The 23,103-nt window shown below is 43.0% G+C and overlaps 1 protein-coding gene across 1 annotated transcript in view; it reads left to right on the plus strand.

Moving 5' to 3' along the window:
• GRM1 (glutamate metabotropic receptor 1) overlaps positions 1-8,936 on the plus strand; it is a 432,533-nt gene extending 423,597 nt beyond the window's left edge. The window contains exon 8 of the mRNA XM_052645871.1: positions 8,018-8,936. Within this exon, the coding sequence (XP_052501831.1) occupies positions 8,018-8,936 (919 nt within the window). The remainder of the gene's footprint in view (positions 1-8,017) is intronic.
• Positions 8,937-23,103: the final 14,167 nt, after the last annotated feature.

Below are 23,103 nucleotides of genomic sequence, written 5' to 3' on the forward strand. Positions count from 1 at the left end.
TGTCTAATAAAGGATCTTCTCCACTTACCAGACCCACACACTGTGCTATATAAAGAGACATCCAACCAGGGCCTGAGATGAATTTCTTCCCTGGGGGGAGGTTCATCCAGTCTCTTGCCACTTCCCTTCTTTCCATCTCTGGATATGTTCCATCTTGTGAGGGCCAAGAGATACCTATGACTTTACGTGAAGTAACAGCATTCCTTTTATGATAACATAATATGGAGTCAAATTAGCACTACAATTAAACGTCACAGTGTAAGATGTAAATCTGTAAGCATTCTTTAAGACGGGTGGTGGGTTGGAAGATTCAGATGGAATCCACTGCCTCTAAGAATAAAAGAGGGTATCAAGATTGGAGGGAAAAGAGCCAATTTGGGAGAGACATACACACGGCAAAAAAATAAAGCATCTGCCACTTGAAAAGAGATGGTCCCACCAGGTAAAGGAAAGAATGCACTCCACTGATGTGACTTTCAGAATTGGTCCTGGCAGTAAGATGCACCTGGGCAGGACAAGGAAAGTGCAGGATGTGGAGGCGGAGTGACCCAGAGAAAGGCTCAGGAGGCAGGCTCGGCCCTGCCCCTGCCCAGGCACCGCCTGAGCGGTGTGATCACCATCTCTATGTACGTGTGTAACCACTCACTCACTGGGTATCTTTTTCTTTTCAATCCTCAGGAAGAGGCAGCCAGAATTCTCGCCCACCAGCCAGTGTCCGTCGGCACATGTGCAGCTTTGAAAAGCCCCACACTGCAGTGAATGTGTAAGAGAAGCTGCATGGAAAATAGAGTGGTTTGCCCCTCGCTTTCTCTCTCCTGGGTTTTTCTACTTTCTAACACGGAAGCAAGTGGTGCATGCCATCGAGGACGAGGAGCCCTTACGTGCCATGGTTTGCACGACTGCCTTAATTTGTCCATCGTTCTTAAAGGGACACTGTCAAGTTGTTAGTCTTTCTGCTTTTATTTCTTATATTTTCATGCAAGATGCAACACTTTTCCCATTCTAGAGGTTCACTTTTGTTTGTGACTCCCACTCACAAGCTTGAAAGTGAATTTTCCCCCTTTACAAATTTGTCAGCTTTTCCTGGGCAAACAGAGCTCTTTTCTTTTATTTTCTTTGCTTTTTTCTTTTTTTTTTTTTCGCTGCTGCACAAATGTTTGATATGATCTTGTCTGCATTTAAGTAAAGCCATAATTTGGATGGAAGAATTCCATAATGTCAGTTGGAGCAGGGGGTCAGTGGGCACCAAGATGAATCTCTGTTAGGTGCCTCCTATCCCCCGGGGAGCACAAAAGTTTTGTGAGTCCCCCCAAAAAAGTGAGTTTTGCAAAAGGAAAGGAATTATTTTCCCAGAATTCGGAGCGCTTTTATCAGATTTTCTCCATCTGATAAAAACGGTGCATGTTTGGTCCAATTTTTGACCTTTAGATCTTGACAGTGTCTCTTTAAGTCAACAAAAGAACATAAACCATGTTCAATTCATTGTGCACGGAGTCTGTGGTCATTCTCAGCTGTTCCTTTACAGCCCTTCAAACTCCTGGGAGAGTCAAAGGTACACATTCCTGCAGCAGAAGGGAGCTCCCTGATGAGGTGTCTGTGGCTCAAATAGCTCTTCAGACGAGAAGAGCCCAGTTTGTTCAAATGTTTGCTACTAAGCCTGGCCATGGAGCCCAGTGAATGGGGTCCTAGCGGCTCTTCTCTTCACTCAGTGGAGTGCATTGGGAAATTGTGTTCTGACGTCCCCTGGAAAAGCCCCAATAGAACGAGTGTGGTCTCAATCAAATCACACTGACCGTTAGAGGGAAATAGGTGCGGTTGGGAGGACTCTGCACAGTGAGATCAGAGCCTCTCTCATCTTCCAGGATGCATTCTCTCTAATTCTCCCAAGTCCAAAAGCACTGAGTGTTTCTTGCATCAAGGGTTGAGTCTGACCAAGGACACAGTAAAGACATCCTGATGATGACAGCTGCTGGCTGCCTGTCAAAAGGAATTGATGGGTCTAGGAGACGTGCTTGTCCTGGCATGACAGCAGGGCCAAAGAGAGAGGAGAGGCACCTAACATTTCATGACTTTAAGGTGAGTGCCTAAAAACAACAAAGGTGGAAAGTGATCCATCCAGGTGACAAAAAATAGTGCGACAGTCAGCAAAGCAAACAGGTTGATTAGAAAGAAATTTTGCAATAAGACTATTCAAGCTTCCTGGAGACAATAAAGGATAAGGAAGAAACTAGTAGCTTCCAAGCTGTGCACCATAGACTAAGACTGGCTATTTTAGCCCTAGTTGTCCCCCCCACCAAAAAAAAAATATATATATATATATTCTTTTTGTGACCTTCGATTTCCACAGCTCTTGTGAACAAGCCAGGCAAAAGGACTAGTGATAGAAATAAAGCTGCCTACTGGATCTTTAAGGTCTGCCTAGATCTCCCCCGCCTCTGAGAAATAAGCCCTGCAGAGCAATGCAGCTGCCCTGTATTTCCAGGGCAAATGTGAGGACTCCAGGTACTGCCAAAGAGCATCAAGGGACTTGCTATTAAAGTGATAAGTCTGGAAGCATGGAGCATAGAATAAACTATAATGCTTCATCTGAACTTTCTTCAAAAGGAACATAATCTAGGCTCATCTATACTTCCTGGAAGAATATAACTGCAGCTAGTTTACCTCCACTAAAACAACACTGCTGTACCAATATGTTGTCATAAATAAACGTTGGCACCAGAATTTCTTTCCTCAGCCAGCAATCATGATTATGTTTGGCCAAAGGCCGTTTAAAATATACTTAGAAAAAATCTAAGGACTTAGCTGGCAGTCCAGCAGTTAAGACTTTGCTTTCCAATGCCAGGGGCTGTGGTTTCCATCCCTGGTCAGGGAGCTAAGATCCTATGTGTCTTGCAGCCAAAAAAAACAAAACAAAACATAAGCAATATTTTAACAAATTTAATAAAGACTTTAAAAATGGTCCACATTAAAAAAAAAAGTCTTAAAAAAAGAAAAAGTTTAGAAACCATCAGAATTCTACTCTTCAGTTGGAAATATATTTGTCAGTTTTCTTGAGACAGTAGACCCTAAACCTGGACAAAGTTTATGGGCTCTTGCATACTCTGTTGACCTTGATGAGCTAATTTCATTTGTAGATGTGTTTTTCTTTATTAATTTATTGGTGAAGGCACAATGCTTAATAAAAGCAAACTGATTTTATTTATGTTGTCTTTTATCCCAAATCATATAACTTTACGATATTCAACGTGATTGATCTGAAGATTCTCAAAGGAGGATTGTACACTTAGACTTTGTAATATTGTAAATTTCAGCAAGTCAAATGATTTTCTGACCAGCTTAGGATATAGTTAGAATCAGCAAGGAGAGGGGATAAAATTCACAATGCTACTTAAGGCTTCATATCAGCAGCAACTTCCATGTTCTCATAATATTAGAAAGCATTTGTCTTCACCAACACATTCAGAAATCCTCTACCTTATAAGCAATGCTGATTCAATAAGATGAGAAATTTTGAAAGTTCAGAGAAGTTTCTGAATATTGAATGTTCAGAGAAGCTTCCAGAGAATATATATTGAATATGCAAATTTAGTGGGGGAAGCTTTCAAGAAGGGAAGCTGGAGTTAGTGGGAGTTCTTTGTATTGAAGACTAGCTTGGGGTTGCCTAAGAAAATGGGAGTCTGACTCAAATGGTTTCAAACAGTTCCCAATGCCTGAGATGCTACAAGGATCACTATTCAAGCTGCACTATGGTACCAGCTTTCTGAAGAACATGGAGGTGAGATACCTGGACTGGGCAGCTCTGGCTTCCCATCCAGGTGGGTCTCCCTTAGGGCAACACCAGCCTTTCCTTGGAAGGCCACATGTCCCGGCCACAGCTGCTGGGTCACAGCGGAGCTGTCCATAAGCCTGTGGCTGTGGTTTGTTTTCTTGGTGAGCCATTCTCTTCACTCTATGACCCAGTGGCATTTCCTGCTTCCATTTTCATTTTCAAAGAAAACAAATGTTACCCTGCTCAGGTTCCCAGGACTGAGACTTCCCTCCCCAAGGGAAGACCTCGCCTTGCCTGGGCTCTTTGGAAGCCATCCTTCTGTCTGCTGTGCAGCTATTAAGCCTAGTGGCAGAGACTTGAGTTGGACATAAGGGAGACAGGTGTTGAGCAAGCTTCCCCCTCAGGCAGCTTGTGCAGGATGCTTTCCTCCGGATCTCAAACACCCACCCACTGGTATTCCTGTTTTAGGCCTCTCCGGAGCAGAGAGCATCGTACTCTGCAGATGTAACTAGTACTTACCGAAACAAATAAAACAGACAGGATCACTCTGAATGCCAAAGATATACTAATCTGTTTACACCACCCACTTCCAACTCTTCTCTAAAGTGCTGTAAATTGTGAGTCTTCTGTTTGGGGGTGGGGGGGCAGGAATTGTGATACTTATCTAATGAAAGAAAAACCAAAGCAAGATCCTGAGCCGGTTGGAGCTGGAATTGCAGCCCTCCGCCCTGTAGCTCTGCGTGACTCTCCGTGTATCTCATCCTCTGTGTCTCTAGTCCCTCCCAGGCCTAACAGCAATTTCCTCCAATTACTTCAGTATCAGTAAATATATTTAGCCACTCAAGGTATCCTCTGACAAGGTGCTTTCTGACAATTTTGTGGTGTTTCTAAATCAGATTGCTTTTCCTAAGATTAAGGAACCAAGTAACATTAAATAATAGAAGAAAGAAGCCGGTGGCTTTGAAAGATAAGGTATTAAAACTACCTTGGATTAAATATAAGTATTATTTCATAATAATATCGCATCTTTATAATGTATTTATTGCTTTTTGCTGCCCCATATTTTATACATTTTTCTCTTCTTAATATCACAGCAATGAGTTCGTAACCTTTTCAAATAGGATAATCACTTTTCACACCAAACAGTCATCAAATACTCACCTGAACCTGTGATAGTAATCGTACCTTTATTAGCTTGAACACAAAACACACCAAAAACAGCTTCTCAGAACTTAGTTACACTTATATCTAAAAGTACAATTTATCAATAACAGCATTTTACATTTAAAAATAGCAGCACATAATCTACAAGGACATAATATTGATTTAGCCTAAAAACAATGCTTTAATGCACATGTAGATTCATGGACCATTCAAGCTGTCTGCTGACCATAGGTTAAAGATAACTAATGCAGAAGGACCAAAGTTTATCCCCTGTGCTGTAGTTTCTATGAAATGATTCTTTTCCTCCAATATCTCTGGTTTTTAGGAAGCAATTTATTTTGTCCTTGGGGAAAAAAAAAGGTTGATCTAATTTTCTTAATCTGATAAATTCCGTAGGGCATTAGGACTGTTTCCTAATTAAACAGTACTTTACAGAAAATCTAGAGCAAGACTCTGAGGGGAAGGAAAGCTGCTAACTTTGACTGCTGGGGTGGAAATCTCCCCTCAGAAGAATAAAAATTTGTATTGGATAAAACAGAACTGAACTGTGATCATCTCTGTCTGCAAGATGATTAATAATGCCTTTCAAAGGATTTAAACAGAAGCTGATAGAGGACTCCTGTACAAGGAGGAAGACAAGGCAAGTCAGGGAACAAGGGGGTGAACTCAGTCCCAGGAATACAATGTTGTCGTTTTTGTTAGCATATATGGAAACTGGACAATGTTTTGTTTATCTAAGCCTACTGATTGAATTAGATCAGACTAGCTCTGGAGGGAACTGGTTTTTAAAACACACACACATACACATACACATGTACAAATAAATGAAGACATGAGCAGCCTTTTAGTTTAGTGATTTTCTTAATGAACATGGAGAGGCAAGCATTTGGAGAAGGAAAAAATGTTTCCATTGCCATTGAAAGGGCTGCAAAGCATTGCCATTGGAAAGTATATTAAAGCATATTTAAGCAAAGCAAGAGGCAACTAGGCAACTAGGCAATTTTATACTTTCTGGAAGAGGCATATTAAATGGATAAAGAGAGAAACAGTGTAAGTAGAGTGGGAGATGGAGGAAATTGGGAAAGAGGAAAGTGGGAGGTGAGCTTGCCCAGAATTTCAAACCCAGAGGAGGAACTGTGGATTCTGGTCTTGGCTTTGGCTGGTTGGTTGGCTGTTCTTGGCAGGAACACCACCAGCTTATTCTTTAGTTTGCTCACCTCGGGAGAGAGTTAGCTATTCTAACAAGATTGTATAGAACCTAATAAGTCGGTAATCTCACATTCATAAGCAGTTAGACACCCTTAGAGAATACATTAAGCATACACTTGCATGAAATATTAACTTTGATATCATATTTTGGAGATGAGATTTTTTATCTGACAATTAAAAATATAGCATAGATTATCAGCTATATGGAGGAACTAGTTTCTTCCCAAATAATAAGAAAATTTAGCTATTATATCTATTTTAGAACTTTTATATGCAGAATTTTCTAGAATTGATATCAGACTTTCTACACAAATCTGTCCTTATTTGATTCGCTTGACTTTTCAGGATTATAAAATTTGAAATGTCAAAACATTACCATCATCATATATGTGGCACTCACACATAATTTTTAAAGTATTCATTCTTGTATTTTCAAAATGATTAAATAAACCATTATGTTAACCATTGATCATTTCCTGTTTCCCAAACTAAAGACTATGATATGAAAAAGTCTATTTCACATCTCCACCTAAGAAAATATATGCATTTTCGTTTTTTCTTTTAATGTCAAAAAATGTGTCATCATTGTGCCACCTCCTCTGTTGTTTTCATGGATACAAAGAAAAAGCAAAATCTTGAAAAAAAATTATTTCCTGATTTAAGTATTAACACTGTTGTTATTAATAGTATGCTATGGTAAGGTACCACCATCTGCTAAAAATTATACAGAAAATAAACAAGAGTCCAAAAGTAAGACCAGAGTTATTAGAACAGACAGAATAGAATGTGCATATATGCACACAGTACATATCATTTTTTTTTTTTCAGAGATGTGTTCTATTTGGTTGGCTTTATGAGGATCCCATGAAGGGTGTAGGACCCCTGGTGCCCTAAGCCTTTTTTTCCTCAATGATCAATGAAGAAAAGGCCCTGGAGAGGTCTTGATCTCAGTAACTTCTGCTTTGTCGGAATCTTAATCTTATCCTTTTGCATCAATTATGCATGTAGACTAAGACAGGATATGGATATTCATATTTTTCTGGGCTTTCCAGTTCCAGCTCTTTCAAACACACCTACTTAAATGTTGCCAGTGTGAAAATCCCAAGCTATCTGCTATGAGTGAACTGTGATCCACCATATGCATCAGGAATAATGCTTTGAAATAAAAGGAAACTCAAAAGCTGGGAAACTTAAGTGGAGCGTAGGTCTGGGTTTTTCTGTCATTTCCTTTTTTTCCCTTCTGCACAGGTGCCATGTGCATGACTGAGCTGCATCTTGTACCACATGAAATACCTACATATCAGAATGGGCATCTGAGAGGATGTGTTTTATAACCTCACAGGACGATGAGAGTAGTTTTATACGTGGGTCTTAATTTGTTCCAGGGACTAAGAAGAAAGGGAGACAATAGCTATGGTCATTATGCTCTGTTGTCTGTGTGTGACTAAGATTTTATTTTTAATTTGTCAATCTTGGGATCTTTCAAAAGCTTGCACTGAGCAACAATTTTTTCACCGCCTTTGAGCGTGTGTGTGTGTGTGTGTATGTAATAGCTGTGAAATCAGACTTAAATGAAAATAGCTGCTTCTACAACAAGCTAGCTCTTCTCCGCTACAGTTTTTCTCAGGGTCAAAATGTCCTGCCTTGTGTTCGGGTGGATGGCATCCCTGGCCACAGCTTCAGAGGCAACCTGCGATCGCTGCAGCTTTTGGAGTCTGATGGGTAAAAAGGAGAGGGTGGGAGTGTGTGTCACAGGCAGACATACAGTGGGAGGGAGTCAAATTGCTTTGAGCTAGGCTTGCAAATGTTCTTTGTGTATATTATCCCGCGTGCGTGAGATGCCCGCAAATAAACCCATCTCTGTTCTATTCATAGTTCTAATGGCAAGTCTGTGTCGTGGTCTGAACCAGGTGGAAGACAGGTGCCCAAAGGTCAGCACACGTGGCACCGGCTCTCGGTGCACGTGAAGACCAGCGAGACGGCCTGCAACCAAACAGCCGTCATCAAACCCCTCACTAAAAGTTACCAAGGCTCCGGCAAGAGCCTGACCTTTTCTGATGCCAGCACCAAGACCCTTTACAACGTGGAGGAGGAGGACGCCCAGCCGGCGGGCTTCAGCCCTCCCAGCAGTCCTTCCAGGGCGGCGCCCCGCCGCGTGCCGACCGCGGCCAGCACCCCGCCTCTGCCGCCCCACCTTCCGGCCGAGGAGACTCCCCTCTTCCTGGCGGAGCCGGCCATCCCCAAGGGCTTGCCCCCGCCCCTCCAGCAGCCGCCGCTGCCGCAGAAATCCTTCCTGGACCAGCTGCAGGGAGTGGTCAACAATTTCAGCGCCGGGATCCCGGATTTCAGCTCGGTGCTCGCCGTCCCCGGGGCCGTGGGGAACGGGGGGCGGTCCCTGTTCCCGCCCCCGGCGCCCCCGCAGCACCTGCCGTTGCTGCCGCTGCCGCTGAGCCCCTTCGCGGAGGAGCCCGCCTCGCCGCCTGGCGAAGACGACGACGAGGACGACAGCGAGAGGTTCAAGCTGCTGCAGGAGTACCTGTCCGAGCGGGAAGGGAACACCGAGGAGGACGAGCTGGAGGAGGAAGAGGAGGAGGGGGACCTGCCGGCGCCCAGCAAGCCCACCCCGGAGGCCTCGCCCGCCCTGACGCCCCCGTCCCCCTTCCGCGACTCGGTGGCCTCGGGCAGCTCGGTGCCCAGCTCCCCCGTGTCCGAGTCGGTGCTCTGCACCCCTCCCAATGTGACCTACGCCTCGGTCATCCTGAGGGACTATAAGCAGAGCTCGTCCACCCTGTAGGGAGCAGGTGTCCATGGGAGGAAAGGCCAGAGGTGGTCGGTCAGGGAGCTTGAGCACCTGCCCGGGAGAGACGTGCGGGCAGCTGGGCGGGGAGCCAAGGCTGGAGGTGGAGTCAGGAGCAAGGATGCGACGGCGGCTGCCGCCTTAGCAAGGCCAGCGCCAGAGGTGCTGGACTCCGCAAGCCAGAAGGGATCCAGGCGAGGATTCCGAGTCTTGAATTTTTCAAAACTCTTCTCTGGGAAGAAAGGGAATTCCGACAAAGCACAATCCCGTATAGTATGTAACTTTTATCGCAAAAAATAAACAAATAAATAAAACCAACCCACATAATCTCTTTGGACCATTGCGCGTAGATGTACACGCCCACCCACTTGGCTCGTTTGAAAGGGGACAGCGGGGAGGACCGCTCAGTTAATCATTAGCTCGTCATCCTGGTGTGTCCAACGAGTTTGGTGGAGCCAGGTGGAGCAGGTGGGTGAAGGAGGGGAACCACCCAGAGAACGGTGATGGACAGCAGCTCGTTTCTCAAGCCCTTCTCCCTACTGGGCCCACAGAACCCTGGTATCCTGCACCCTTGGGGGGAACTGGCCCCAAAAGGGGTCTGTCTTCACCAACCGCACGCCCATCCAGTGCCAGCCTTGCTGTCACACTTGGAGAACGGTGCGTGGACACCTTGCTGCTCTGGGATTTTCCTCTATTTAGGAGAACAGGAATAGGGGCAAAATCATCAACCAAAAGCGCTTCATCAGCAGTGCTAAGGGAGGGCGGAAGGAGAAACAGGACAGTGCAGAGGCTTGGGGCTTTGAACTAAATCGGCAAAATCAGCTTCCCATATCTGATGCTCGCTTATTGGTGATTTCATTATTAAAAAAAGGCCAGATGAGATTGTTTTGAGAGTAGCAGAAGACTTTTGCGGATTTACCTGTGTGCCAAGGGGGCTCTCCTTCGCCCTTACGTTAAAGAGAACAAGCCACATGGCAAAATCGTTACCTTCCATTTACTGTAGCAAATAATACTTACCAGTTGAACTTTCTAAGATGCAGTATGTATTTGGTGCCATTGTTTCTCCTATGTACTACAGAAACAAATCTATCTTTGAACTTAATGGTGTACTCATAGCAGCTATTATTGGTTTCAATGACAAATAATTCTTTTCAACTGTCACCGAAGTCCTTGTAACTAGCAAGTGAATGTGTTCCTGTGTCCTTGTATATCCGTGATAATAAAAACTGTGCAATGTAATGTCAATCTAACTGCAACTAGAAGACTGTCTCTCTGATATAGTATAGATATTTTTATGTTCCAGTAATGCTTTATATACCATTATCATCAATATCTATGGGAGCTCTTTGAAGGTTGGAGTCCTGTGGTCCAATGTTTTTCATATGCTGCTTAGATGGTCTTTCTTCTAAGAGGGAACATATTTTTCAGATATTTTATGATGTGGAAATATGTTATTAATGAAGTGGTTTGAAGATTTGTTATACTAAAAGTTCACAAAAACTCTGGGTAACAGTAAAAAGGAAGATTTTATATAATTGTACACATCATTATTAAAACATAAGATTGAAATAGTATCTACATTATTTCTGTTTCCTTTATGATTTTTTTTTAATTTTCCACTGCTACTTGAGCTTTATGTGCTTAAAGCATACACTAGCCACTGTCTTGTCATAATTCTTTAATTTATTTATTCCTCGCTTTTTTATTTCTTCTCATTTTTGCTTCCATGTCCTTTCCTTCATATATTTCACTGCCCTAGCTTTTCCTCTTTTTGTTATTTGTGGTGTGTAATATCCATGTCTGTGTAATCCAGTTGTTTCATTTTCACTCCTCCCTTTCCCCCCAATAAAAGAGATTTTTCTTGCTGTTCTGATTCTTGTATTATTTGGGAATGAATCTTATCCCCTTAAATATCTTTGTTTATGCCTTATGTTCAGTCGTTCAATGTGCTCCCTTCATGTTAAAGCTGCTGCTTTCTCAGCCAAAAATTATCTTAGACTCTTTAAATACCCACTGCATCATTTGTTCAGAATTTAACATCCACTCCAATGTTTGAGGCTCATATTTCTTATGTCTTCCCATATCCTACTGTCAAGTTTAGTCAGTTTTATTTGAAGAAAAGACTGCCTTTTCTTTTTAAAAAATTATTTTATTACACCTTTGGTAGAAAGACTCATGACTGAAATGTAATTTCAGTTCCATTTTCACTGTCATGAGGCAGAAGGAGGAAAATGGATGGTTCTAGTGCTTGATATATGATCTACTAATTGGCAAACTAGCAAGGGAAAGTACACAATGTAATATTAGTGAAACGTGTTTTATCTGAATGTCATTGACATCTGTTCTTAACATCAGAACTTGTGCATTCAGAAACTTTTAAAGTAAGAATAGATCAGAAAAACTTCTGCTATTAAAATACTATGTCAGTTTGTCCTGAGGTTTTAGTTTCAGATATTTGGTGAAAACATTCAACACCAGTCACATTATTACTCTGAATGCCTACAATTACCATGATTAAAAGTTTTCCTGAGTACAATAGATTATTAGCTCTTAAATCATAATTGTTCAAAATTGGAAATGTACACATACATACCCTATACAAAAAGGGCAGAAACTTTCTACCTTAATGTATGTGCTTATACAAGTTGTTTAGCTTCTTGTGAAAGTGTTTTCCTTTGGCTCGTTACTGCCTTTTGTCAAATAATCTTGATAATGCTGTATAATAAATATTTTCTATTTATTAAACGAGTATGTTCCCTCTCTCTAGTTTGTAAGCATGACAATGGCAGAAATTGACTGGCATAAAAAATAATTTCAATGGTTCTTTTAGGTGAAAGCTGGAGATCACCACACAAAATCTACAGACCAGGTAGGTGACAAAGTAGAGCATAATTTGATTATGAGGAAGGATGTATCAGTTTAAAGTGAACTCCAGAATTTACATTTTCAGTAGTGTGACAGACATTGTCATCTAGCTTTTTTGATAGAATACATGAGGTTGACAAACTCCTGCATCGCCAGGAAAGCTTTAGAGACAGAGGCATCCGAAAGCCCCATCATTGTTTCATTTGTGCCCCCCACAGCCTTTTTCCCCTTGGCTCACTCTTTAGGGGCACCTGGTTTCTCACCGTGTTGATATCCTCCTGCTCGTCCCAACTTCTATTCCCCTGCGTTTCAACAGAGACTTCACTGGTCCTCAAAGCAATGGAGCCTCTTTTATTCACATCTCTGAATGAGACACCTGCAAAGTAAGGCATCTACCAAGTGTCATTCGAAGAGAAAACTTGGTGATACCAGGGCCACATCCATGATATCGTGGTGCATTTAGATGGAAAGAGCAGCCTCTATCCAGAAAGGCTGATGTTGAAGAAACTACCAGAATCAGGAGCTGAGACACTGGGGTTACCTGCATTGGGCCCAGAAAATAGCATGAAAAGTTATGAAATGGGGCTTGGTGTCTGATGAGGAAAACCCATAGGAGAGAGAAGGAGAAGCAAAGAATGGGGAAGAAAAGGAGAAAATGGTAACATTTCAGATGTTTAATCCAAAGAAGCAGCCATATATCATCGTGAGTCATTAAGGCCTCTGCTTGGAGAGTCCAGAAGCTTCATCAAAACGGAGACATTTGGAGATAGTGAAATTGGAATCCAGATACTACAAACGTTGTATGAGGAACTACCCCCAACACTTTCTATCCTGAGAAGCCACCAAAGAGAAGAGAAGCAACGTATTTTTAAACCTATTCTGGGCCAGAAATGTTGCAGTGGCCCCCCCTCTTCCCACCTCCACCCCTCGAGATCTTAGTTCTCTGACCAATGATGGAACCCCCAGCCCCTACAGTGGAAGCATGGAGTCTCAACCGCTGGAAGGCCAGAGAAGGCCCTGCAGCTCCTTTGCGTTCATTCTCAGTTAATCTTCCCAGTACTACAGCCATAAGGAATATTGTGAAGAACTAGAATAATTTGCACTTGCCCAAAATCTCCTAGAGAGTAAGTGGCTCAGCAGAGCATTGATCCCCATACTAAGCCTGTGAATCCATGCTCTGCTCCAGAACCCAGGATACTACACAGGAGTCTCTGTCAATTCAGATTACTTGCACTTCCCTGGTGGCTCAGACGGTAAAGCGTCTGTCTACAATGTGGGAGACCCGGGTTCGATCCCTGAGTCGGGAAGTTCCCTGGAGAAGGAAAACACAACCCATTCCAGTACTCTTGCCTAGAAAATCCCATGGACGGAGGAGCCTGGTGTCCATGGCGTCACAAAGAGTCGGACATGACTGAGCAACTTCACTTCCCCTTCATATTCCCATATTTTATTCACATCCCAGATTACATTCTAACTTACATGGCTCTTTCCCTGAAGAGACTGTTAGTTCTTTTTTGTGTTCTAATGCCTGATTTCTGAGTCTTCAAGACAAAGCAGACACTCAATAAGTATTTGCTGAGAAAGTAAATGAGTATTTACTGTATAACACTATATCGTTTTCCCAGCCCAGTTCTCTGAAAATTTGTTCCAAGATCCTTATGGGGTCCAGAGCTCTGTATTTCTACCTACTGATCCTAAATCTGCCAACTGGAATAGCACGTGTTTTCACCATGAAAAACAAGCTCTTCTTTTGGCGTCAGAGAGAGCAGTCCCACTGGGCAGCAGGTCTGCTCTGCCTGCAGAAGAGGGTGGGAATACTCACTGTTCCCTGAGCCCAGCCAGAGGTCTGGCAAGGTAGTGCTAGGTGTGGGAAACAGCGTCCTCTTCAGGAGAACTGCAGATAAGACACAGACTGCTGGAGAAGGCACCAGTTAGAGGGCAAATAAGTCATCCATGGGGATGTGTGCGCTGGGGATTCCTTCCTTACAGAGGTATATTCCTTTAGACAAAGTAGAAAGGCTAATTGTGTCACCAAGCCTTGGGAGAAAGGAAGACTGAACTTCGAGAATTCAAGAAGTGATGCTATTCAACTGGAAACTGGCTTGATTTTCTCAGGGTAGCTGGAGAAGCAGTTGCTGCTGCTGCTGCTGCTGCTGCTAAGTCACTTCAGTTGTGTCCCACTCTGTGCGACCCCATAGATGGCAGCCCACCAGGCTCCCCCATCCCTGGGTTTCTCCAGGCAAGAATACTGGAGTGGGTTGCCATTTCCTTCTCCAATGCATCAAAGTGAAAAGTGAAAGTGAAGTCGCTCAGTTGTGTCTGACTCCTAGCGACCCCATGGACTGCAGCCTAAGAGGCTCCTCCATCCATGGGATTTTCCAGGCTAGAGTACTGGAGTGGGTTGCCATTGCCTTCTCTGAAGAAGCAATGCTTACAGCTTAATAAACAAGGAGGAAAAGTTTATGAATGAAGATTATAAAAGCTGAAAAGGAAAATCATCACAGAATTAAAGAGTTGGAAGTAAATTTAGAAATCACTTAAACTCTTACCTCAGTGAAGATCTGTCTTATTCCCTTGTGTCTTGTTCTTCTTCCCATGTCAGGCAGGGGCCAGGTGAGAAGCCACCATTGACTAGGGTTGGACAGGAAGGGGAGGGCTGGTACAAGGCTTATGGCCAGCAGTTGTGCAGAGAGAGAGCAGATGGTCCTGGATCCCGGAAATGCAAGTCCGAAACTACGTTGTTAATACCCAAAGCTGGTCAGAGAACAGAACTACTGCGCAAATCCAGGATGAAGGTCTCTGGGGAACCAGGAAAACTAAGAGATAGCACCAGCAAGATATGCAACAGGATGGCAGCCTGATGGAAATGCAGAGACAAAATGCTGGTAACAGAAATAAGCTTTTGATAAGAATCACAGAGGCTTATATATTTGTGACCTGGTTTAAGGGATGGAATGGATTTAGGGGACTTTTGCCCTCTGCCTAGGTATTTCGAGGGACTGAGATCTTGCATTAAATAAGGAAAGGCTCTAATTGTTAGAAAAACCTTCCTTTTCCAAAGTCAAAATTTGCTTCTTTTCTCTAACTTTTGTCCTAAATATTCGTGGAAGGACTGATACTGAAGCTGAACCTCCAATATTTTGGCTACCTGATGCCAAGAGCCGACTCACTGGAAAAGACCCTGATGTTGGGGAAGATTGAGGGCAGGCAGAGAAGACGTGTCAGAGGATGAGATGGTTGGATGCCATCACTGAATTAATAGACATGAGTTTGAGCAAACTCCAAAAAATAGGACAGGGAAGCCTGGTGTGCTGCAGTCCATGGGGTCACAAAGATTAAGATACGACTTAGCAACTGAACAACAACTTCTGTCCAGTTCAAATTCTGCCTTCTGAAAAGAAGACTGAATACATTTAGTCCACTGGGCACAGGGCTTCCCTTCAGCCACTTATGGGAACTTATGGGAATTGCTTATGAAAACAGCAATTATGCCGTTAGTTAGTGGTTTATTCTCCAAGCCAACTGCTTTCTTTCTTTCACTGTTAGCTTTGTTCTTAGATTCCTAAACTGTTAATCAGGCTATGGTTATATCCCAATTTTGGAATATCTTTTTATCCATTCTGCATGCAGAACTAGGCATAATACTGCACAGACATATTTGAAACTGTGCAACTCAGATTAGGACTTGAATCCACCGTCTTTTAACTGAGAGCACAACCTGGTCTCAGGATTTATGCTCAGACTTGGAACTGTCATGACACCTCTGCGTGTGCTGTTTTAACTTGCTGATGTGTTACACTGAGCATTTACTGAGGCTCGCGGTCTAATAGAAGTTGACTCGTCATCCATCATCCTGGATCTATTTGGTTCTAACCAGTTTTTCGTATCCTTAAGGTTGTGCCCTGCCCTCTTCTCTCCTATTTCATCCTGACTCTTTTAACCATTTGTCTAGTGTTGCTGCCTCAGTTCAGTTCAGTCACTTAGTCGTGTCCAACTCTTTGCAACCCTATGGACTGCTGCACGCCAGGCATCCCTGTCCATCACCAACTCCCAGAGTTTACTCAAACTCATGTCCATTGAGTTGGTGATGCCATCCAACCATCTCACTCTCTGTTGTCCCCTTCTCCTCCCACCTACAATCTTCCCCAGCATCAGGGTCTTTTCAGAGAAGGAAATGGCAACCCACTCCAGTATTCTTGCCTGGAGAATCACAGGGACAGAGGAGCCTGGTGGGCTGCCGTCTATGGGGTCACACAGAGTCAGACACAACTGAAGCGACTTAGCAGCAGCAGCAGTAGCAGGGTCTTATCAAATGAGTCAGCTCTTCACATGAGGTGGCCAAAGTACTGGAGTTTCAGCTTTAGCATCATTCCTTCCAAAGAAATCCCAGGGCTGATCTCCTTCAGGATGGACTGGTTGGATCTCCTTGCAGTCCAAGGGACTCTCAAGAGTCTTCTCCAACACCACAATTCAAAAGCACCAATTCTTCGGTCCTCAGACTTCTTCACAGTCCAGCTCTCACATCCATACATGACCACTGGAAAAACCATAGCCTTGACTAGACGGACCTTAGTCGGCAAAGCAATGTCTTTGCTTTTGAACATACTATCTAGGTTGGTCATAACTTTTCTTCCAAGGAGTAAGCGTCTTTTAATTTCATGGCTGCAGTCACTATCTGCAGTGATTTTGGAGCCCCCAAAAAATAAAGTCTGACCCTGTTTCCACTGTTTCCCCATCTATTTCCCATGAAGTGATGGGACCAGATGCCATGATCTTCGTTTTCTGAATGTTGAGATTTAAGCCAAGTTTTTCACCTCCTTTTTCACTTTCATCAAGAGGCTTTTTAGCTCTTCTTCACTTTCTGTCATAAGGGTGGTGTCATCTGCATATCTGAGGGTATTGAGATTTCTCCCGGCAATCTTGATTCCAGCTTGTGTTTCTTCCAATCCAGCGTTTCTCATGATGCACTCTGCATATAAGTTAAATAAGCAGGGTGACAATATACAGCCTCGACGTACTCCTTTTCCTATTTGGAACCAGTCTGTTGTTTCATGTCCAGTTCTAACTCTTGCTTCCTGACCTGCATACAGATCTCTCAAGAGGCAGGTTAGGTAAAGTCTGCCACTGATTCCCCTGTTTCCCCATCTATTTACCATGAAGTGATGGGATTGGATGCCATGGTCTTAGTTTTCTGAATGTTGAGCTTTAAGCCAATTTTTTCACTCTCTCCTTTTTCACTTTCATCAAGAGGCTTTTTAGTTCTTTTTCACTTTCTGTCATAAGGGTGGTGTCATCTGCATATCTGAGGGTATTGATATTTCTCCCAGCAATCTTGATTCCAGCTTGTGCTTCATACAGTCTGGCATTTCTCATGATGTACTCTGCATATAAATTAAATAAGCAGGGTGACAATATACAGCCTTGACATACTTTCTCCTATTTGGAACCAGTCTGTTGTTCCATGTCCAGTTCTAACTGTTGCTTTCTGGCCTGCATACAGATTTCTCAAGAGGCAGGTCAGGTGGTTTGGTATTTCTATCTCTTTCAGAATTTTCCAGAATTTGTTATGATCCACACAGTCAAAGGCTTTGGAATAGTCAATAGAGCAGAAATAGATGTTTTTCTGGAACTCTCCTGCTTTTTTGATGCCTAGTGTTATAGTAATTTGGTGGCAGTCTTGCCACCTTTTGAGCTCACACTTAGCCCTGAGCTAGTCATACCCCGTAAACCATTTTCGTATAAACTGCAGGAAATAAATATGAATGAAGACGTTTTAGCTGGTTGGATTTCCCTGGAACAGATCCTGTGAAGAGAATTTGAATAAAAGTGGTGTGTTGATCCCTGGAGGTGCCAGCAGAAGAGTGGGAAAATAAGGCAGCTGATACAGCTGCGTGGCCATGCAGTTTACCTGTGTGGACTCAGTCCCACTGAAACTCTGGGAGACAGTAGTGGACATGGGATTCATCCTTGTCTCTGCTCCCCAAAGGGCAAAGGAGTTGGGAGCACTGAATCATTGATTCCTGTCATGGTTAAGGACCACTAGGGAGGGAGGTGCATGTTGCTTCCAATTGCTTCCAGCATGTCTCTGAGGCAGATTCCTGTCTCCAGAGAAAGGCTTCAGGCAAAGCTGCTGCAGATGTTGGCAGCTGGAAATCTAAGAGTTGGCCTGTGGGGGAAGGTGAGTGTCAAGACCGAGCAGGGCACCAACAATACTTGCTACAGATATGATATGGAGATAGATAGATAGACAGGTAGATAGCAAACAACATACATGCTCACAGATACAGACTCTGGTACAGATAGGAATAAAAAACAAGATCTGTGGAAGGCAAGGCAAAGGTGTATTGAAGGACTTGAAGTAAGAAAAAATGCTTCTAAAAAAACTAAAAGGTGTATTGAGGGACTTGAAGAAAAAAATGCTTTGAAAAAAGCCATTTAAAGAAACTATTTCTCTGGGACTTTCCTGGTGGCCCAGGGGTTAAGAATCCACCTACCAATGCAGGGTTCGAAAGCTCCTACGGGAAGATTCCACACACTGTGGAGCAACTGAGCCCATGCACTGCAACTGCTGAGCCTGAGCTCTAGAGCAGGTGAGTCGCAGTTCCTGAGCTCGTGTGCCCTAGAGCCTGCACTCTGCAACAAGAGGAGGCACGCAGTAAGAAGCCCGGGAACCTCAACGAGACAGCAGCCCCCCGCTCGCTGGAACTAGAGAAAAGCCCGCACACAGCAACAAAGACCCAGCACTGTCAAAATTAAATAATTCTTTCTAAAAACACCATTGTTCCTTTATAACACAGGAAAGTCGCAAAACAAAGTTTAAGGGCAGCTGTCCTTTAAATAAACTTGTTGTATTTTTAGTCGCTAAGTCATGTTGGACTCTTTGCGACCCCATGGACTGTAACTCGCTAGGTTCCTCTGTCCATGGACTTCTACGGTAAGAATACTGGGGTGGGTTGCCATTCCCTTCTCCAAATTTTTTATTAGCTTCTGGATTATTTCTTTGCAACATTTTTCTTAAATTGTCTTTTTTTCATTAAAAAATAAATTGCCTGGTAGAAACTTAGAGAATTAAAGAAAGAAAAAAATGATCTATAGTCACTGCATCCAAATACTAACATTACAGACATTTTGATTTTTCCTTCCAGGAATGTTTATGAAAGTAAGTATGGTTTTAACAGTTAGGATCATCTTTCATTTATATTTTTTCTCTATTTTTTTTCATTTAACAATATGACATAAACAAGGGTCTCCACTTGATCAGAGCTAAAGAATCACCTGCTTGTAGAGTTAGGCATGGAGAAGGCACTGGCAACCCACTCCAGTACTCTTGCCTGGCAAATCCCGTGGATGCAGGAGCCTGGTGGGCTGCAGTCCATGGGGTCGCTAGGAGTCAGACACTACTGAGTGACTTCACTTTCACTTTTCACTTTCATGCATTGGAGAAGAAAATGGCAACCCACTCCAGTGTTCTTGCCTGGAGAATCCCAGGGCTGGGGGAGCCTGGTGGGCTGCCGTCTCTGGGGTCACACAGAGTCGGACACGACTGAAGCAACTTAGCAGCAGCAGCAGTAGCAGCAGAGTTAGGCAAAGTTCCCAGTCTCCCTGGGCCTGAATCCAGCAACACTTTGAGAGTATAATTAATGCCTGGTTCCCAACCGAGGTGCAAATATATAGCAAATTACAACATATAGCAGCATAGCTGATAGACAGGGCAGGTTATGAAGATGAGCAATAGATGACCTGAAAGAGAAAAACAAAGTCATGAAAAAGGAAAATCTAATCTGGGCAAGAAAAAGCAATAGGGCTGGATTAGATGGGTACGGTGATGAAGCCCATCAGAACCTATCGCTTGGCAGTGGACAGAGCCCTGTGGCTCAATGGCAAGAATGGATCTCTATGGTCTAACAAGTCATCTTGCCCCTGCACCCATCCCCCACATATAAAATGTAGACTCAGCCACAAGAAGGGGCAGGGATCTCGTGGTAGGCCAACAGGAAAGGTACGTGATGGAGATCCTGAGGGGCAGAGGGCCTATTTGGGGACAGTCGAGCAGACAGTGGCCAGCCTACAGCAGCTTGGTGAAATGGTACAGGGGGCATCAATAACAGATCAGAGCAGGTGGTACTGAGCTGTTAGCAACCACAAGGGAGGGAGCCTCCTAGGCTGTTAGAGGTCAAGGGTGGGGCAGGGTCAGTATGTGTGTGGGCAGTTCATCCCAGGAAAAGATGTGGATAGATGGCTGTGAAATGAAGCAGGGATCAGCAACAGGGACAAGTAAGGTGACTGCAGGCAGCAGCCAAAGCAGATCACAAAGCGGCAGCTGAAGGCAGAGGTGCAGGCAGGGTGCAAATTACATCAAGGGCAAGGCTCTCCCCCTTCAGCAACTCAACGGAATTTGGAAATGCCGTGGTATTTGCCACAGAGCAGGCAGGCAGTTAGGGTAAATCATTAAAGTGACCTACTTCGTATTCGCAAGCTAATGCGTTAAGAGCATTTCTTACATACATGAACAAAGATACTCCATAATCTTTATTATATGCATACCTTGCAATTTATTTAACCATTCCCCTGCCATGAGATACTTAGATTGTTTATAACTTCTTGAACCCTACAAATAATATGAGGAACTGTTTCACACCAAAAACTTTTTTCTATATACAATATTTCTTTAGGTTTGTTTCCAAGATTATGTTATCAGTTATTTGATTATAAGGCCACCCTGGTGGCTCAGACAGTAAATAATCCACCTAAAACACAGGAGACCTGGGTTTGATCTCAGGGTTGGGAAGATCCCTTGGAGAAGTAAGTGCCAACCCACTGCAGTATTCTTGCCTGGAGAATCCCCGGACAGAGGAGCCTGGTGGGCCACAGTCCGTGGGGTTGCAAAAAGTTGGACATGACTGAGCAACTAAGCACAGCACATTTGATAATTTTATTTATTCCCTCCCAAACAATGTTTATTTTGCATCACACTTAACTTTGTAACACTCTTTGAGTTAGAATGCATTCTCATTTTATAAATGAGAAAACTGAAGCTCAAAAAAGATGAAGTAACTTGCCTAAGATCTCGGAGCTGACAGGATATCCATAGAGATGACAGTATGTGCCCTGGGTCCCAAATCACATGCTCTGAACCACCATACTATGCTGGGTACTGCATTGAAAATACTATACTGGAATTAGTTTTGAGAGTTCTTAAAACAAGTAAACACATTTAGTTTGAATAGCAAAATGATGGAAAATTTATACAGCCTGCTCTAGAATCACTGGTTGGAGAAGGCAATGGCAATCAACTCCAGTACTCTCGCCTGGAAACTCCAATGGGAGGAGCCTGGTAGGCTGCAGTCCACGGGGTCGCTTAGAGTCAGACGCAAGTGGCTTCACTTTCACTTTTCACTTTCATGTACTGGAGAAGGAAATGGCAACCCACTCCAGTGTTCTTGCCTGGAGAATCCCAGAGACGGGGTAGCCTGGCGGGCTGCCATCTATGGGGTCGCACAGAGTAGGATACGACTGAGGTGACTTAACAGCAACAGCAGCAGCAGCAGCAGAATCACCGGTTGGGAACTGGATGTGAATCATCTCCCAGAGGGCTTCAGGATTCCAGGGAGTTGGGGAGGTTTGCTCAACTCCACAAGCAGAATCAGCACATATTGACTCACAATAGAAAGCTACCAATAAAACAAACAAACAAACCCAAAATCATTGTCTAATTATAATCATTTATAAAAGTATTAGGAAATACTTGAAGTAAAAAGTATATTATAGTAAAAAGTTTATAATTATAATAATTATCATATTCTATGGTTCTGCAATTTAACAAATGATATACCATTCTAAATTAAATATACTGGGAATTTTTTAAAAGAGTTACTCTGTTTTTCAAATAGGCAATTATGATTTCCAAAATATTTACTAAAAGAATTTAGAATAAAAAAATATATTAGGGAGGGAATGACGCCTCTTCTCAAAAGTATGAAAAATTTCATGAGTAGATAAAAAAGTAATTCATTAAATTTCTAATAAGTTCCACTCAACAAGATTGCGGTCAATGTTGTTCAGTTCAGTTCAGTTCAGTCGCTCAATTGTGTCCAACTCTTTTCGACCCCATGAATCACAGCACATCAGGCATCGCTGTCCATCACCAACTCCCAGAGTTTACCCAAACTTATGTCCATTGAGTCGATGATGCCATCTAACCATCTCATCCTCTGTCATCCCCTTCTCCTCCTGCTTTCAATCTTTCTCAACATCAGGGTCTTTTCAAATGAGTCAGCTCTTCCCATCAGGTGGCCAAAATCTTGGAGTTTCAGCCTCAACATCAGTCCTTCCAATGAACACCCAGGACTGATTTCCTTTAGGAGGGACTGGTTGGATCTCATTGCAGCCCAAGGGACTTCTCCAATACCACAGTTCAAATGCATCAATTCTTCGGCGCTCAGCTTTCTTTATAGTCCAACTCTCACATCCATACATGACTACTGGAAAAACCATAGCCTTGACTAGATGGACCTTTGTTCACAAAGTAATGTCTCTGCTCAGCAGTGGCCACAGGACTGGAAAAGGTCAGTTTTCATTCCAATCCCAAAGAAGGGCAACGCCAAAGAATCCTCAGTGTTGTTCAGATGTCACTAAAGTTTCAACATATTAGCTCCTTTAAATAAATTTAGCTCAACAGATGTAAAGCATCTAAATGTTTCTTTCACTAAAAGTGATACATCTGGTTCAGCGAAAGATGAAATGTATTGAAAGAACCCTAGATTGGAAATCTTTAGCTACATCCAAAATTAGCTGTTTGCTTGTGGGTAAACAACAGTCAAAAGCCATAATCAGGTATAGGTTTTCACCTTATTTATGTCCTGGGCCAGTATCACAGAAGCTTACAAATTTGGCTCCTTCTTTCAGATTTTCTCTCCTGTGGTGTGTTTGTCATTTAAAATTAAACCTATAGATTAAACAATGTCAAAGATATAAAGCTAGGGACATAGGGCCATATAATAAGTCTTTTAAACATTTGCTATTATTTTATATATTTTAAATTCATCATTTTAGAGATTAAAAATGTTGAGGCGGAAAGGAGTGAAGTGATTTACCCACAAGCAAACAGCTAATTTTGGATGTAGCTAAAGATTTCCAATCTAGGGTTCTTTCAATACATTTCATCTTTCGCTGAACCAGATGTATCACTTTTAGCGAAAGAAACGTTTAGATGCTTTACATCTGTAGAGGAAATGGCAGCTAACATTTGATGAATATTAAATATGTGACAGGCACTGCACTGGATATTTTCCAGGGTTAA

This window comes from Budorcas taxicolor, chromosome 9 (genome assembly GCF_023091745.1).
Source record: "Budorcas taxicolor isolate Tak-1 chromosome 9, Takin1.1, whole genome shotgun sequence".
Classification (NCBI taxonomy): domain Eukaryota; kingdom Metazoa; phylum Chordata; class Mammalia; order Artiodactyla; family Bovidae; genus Budorcas; species Budorcas taxicolor.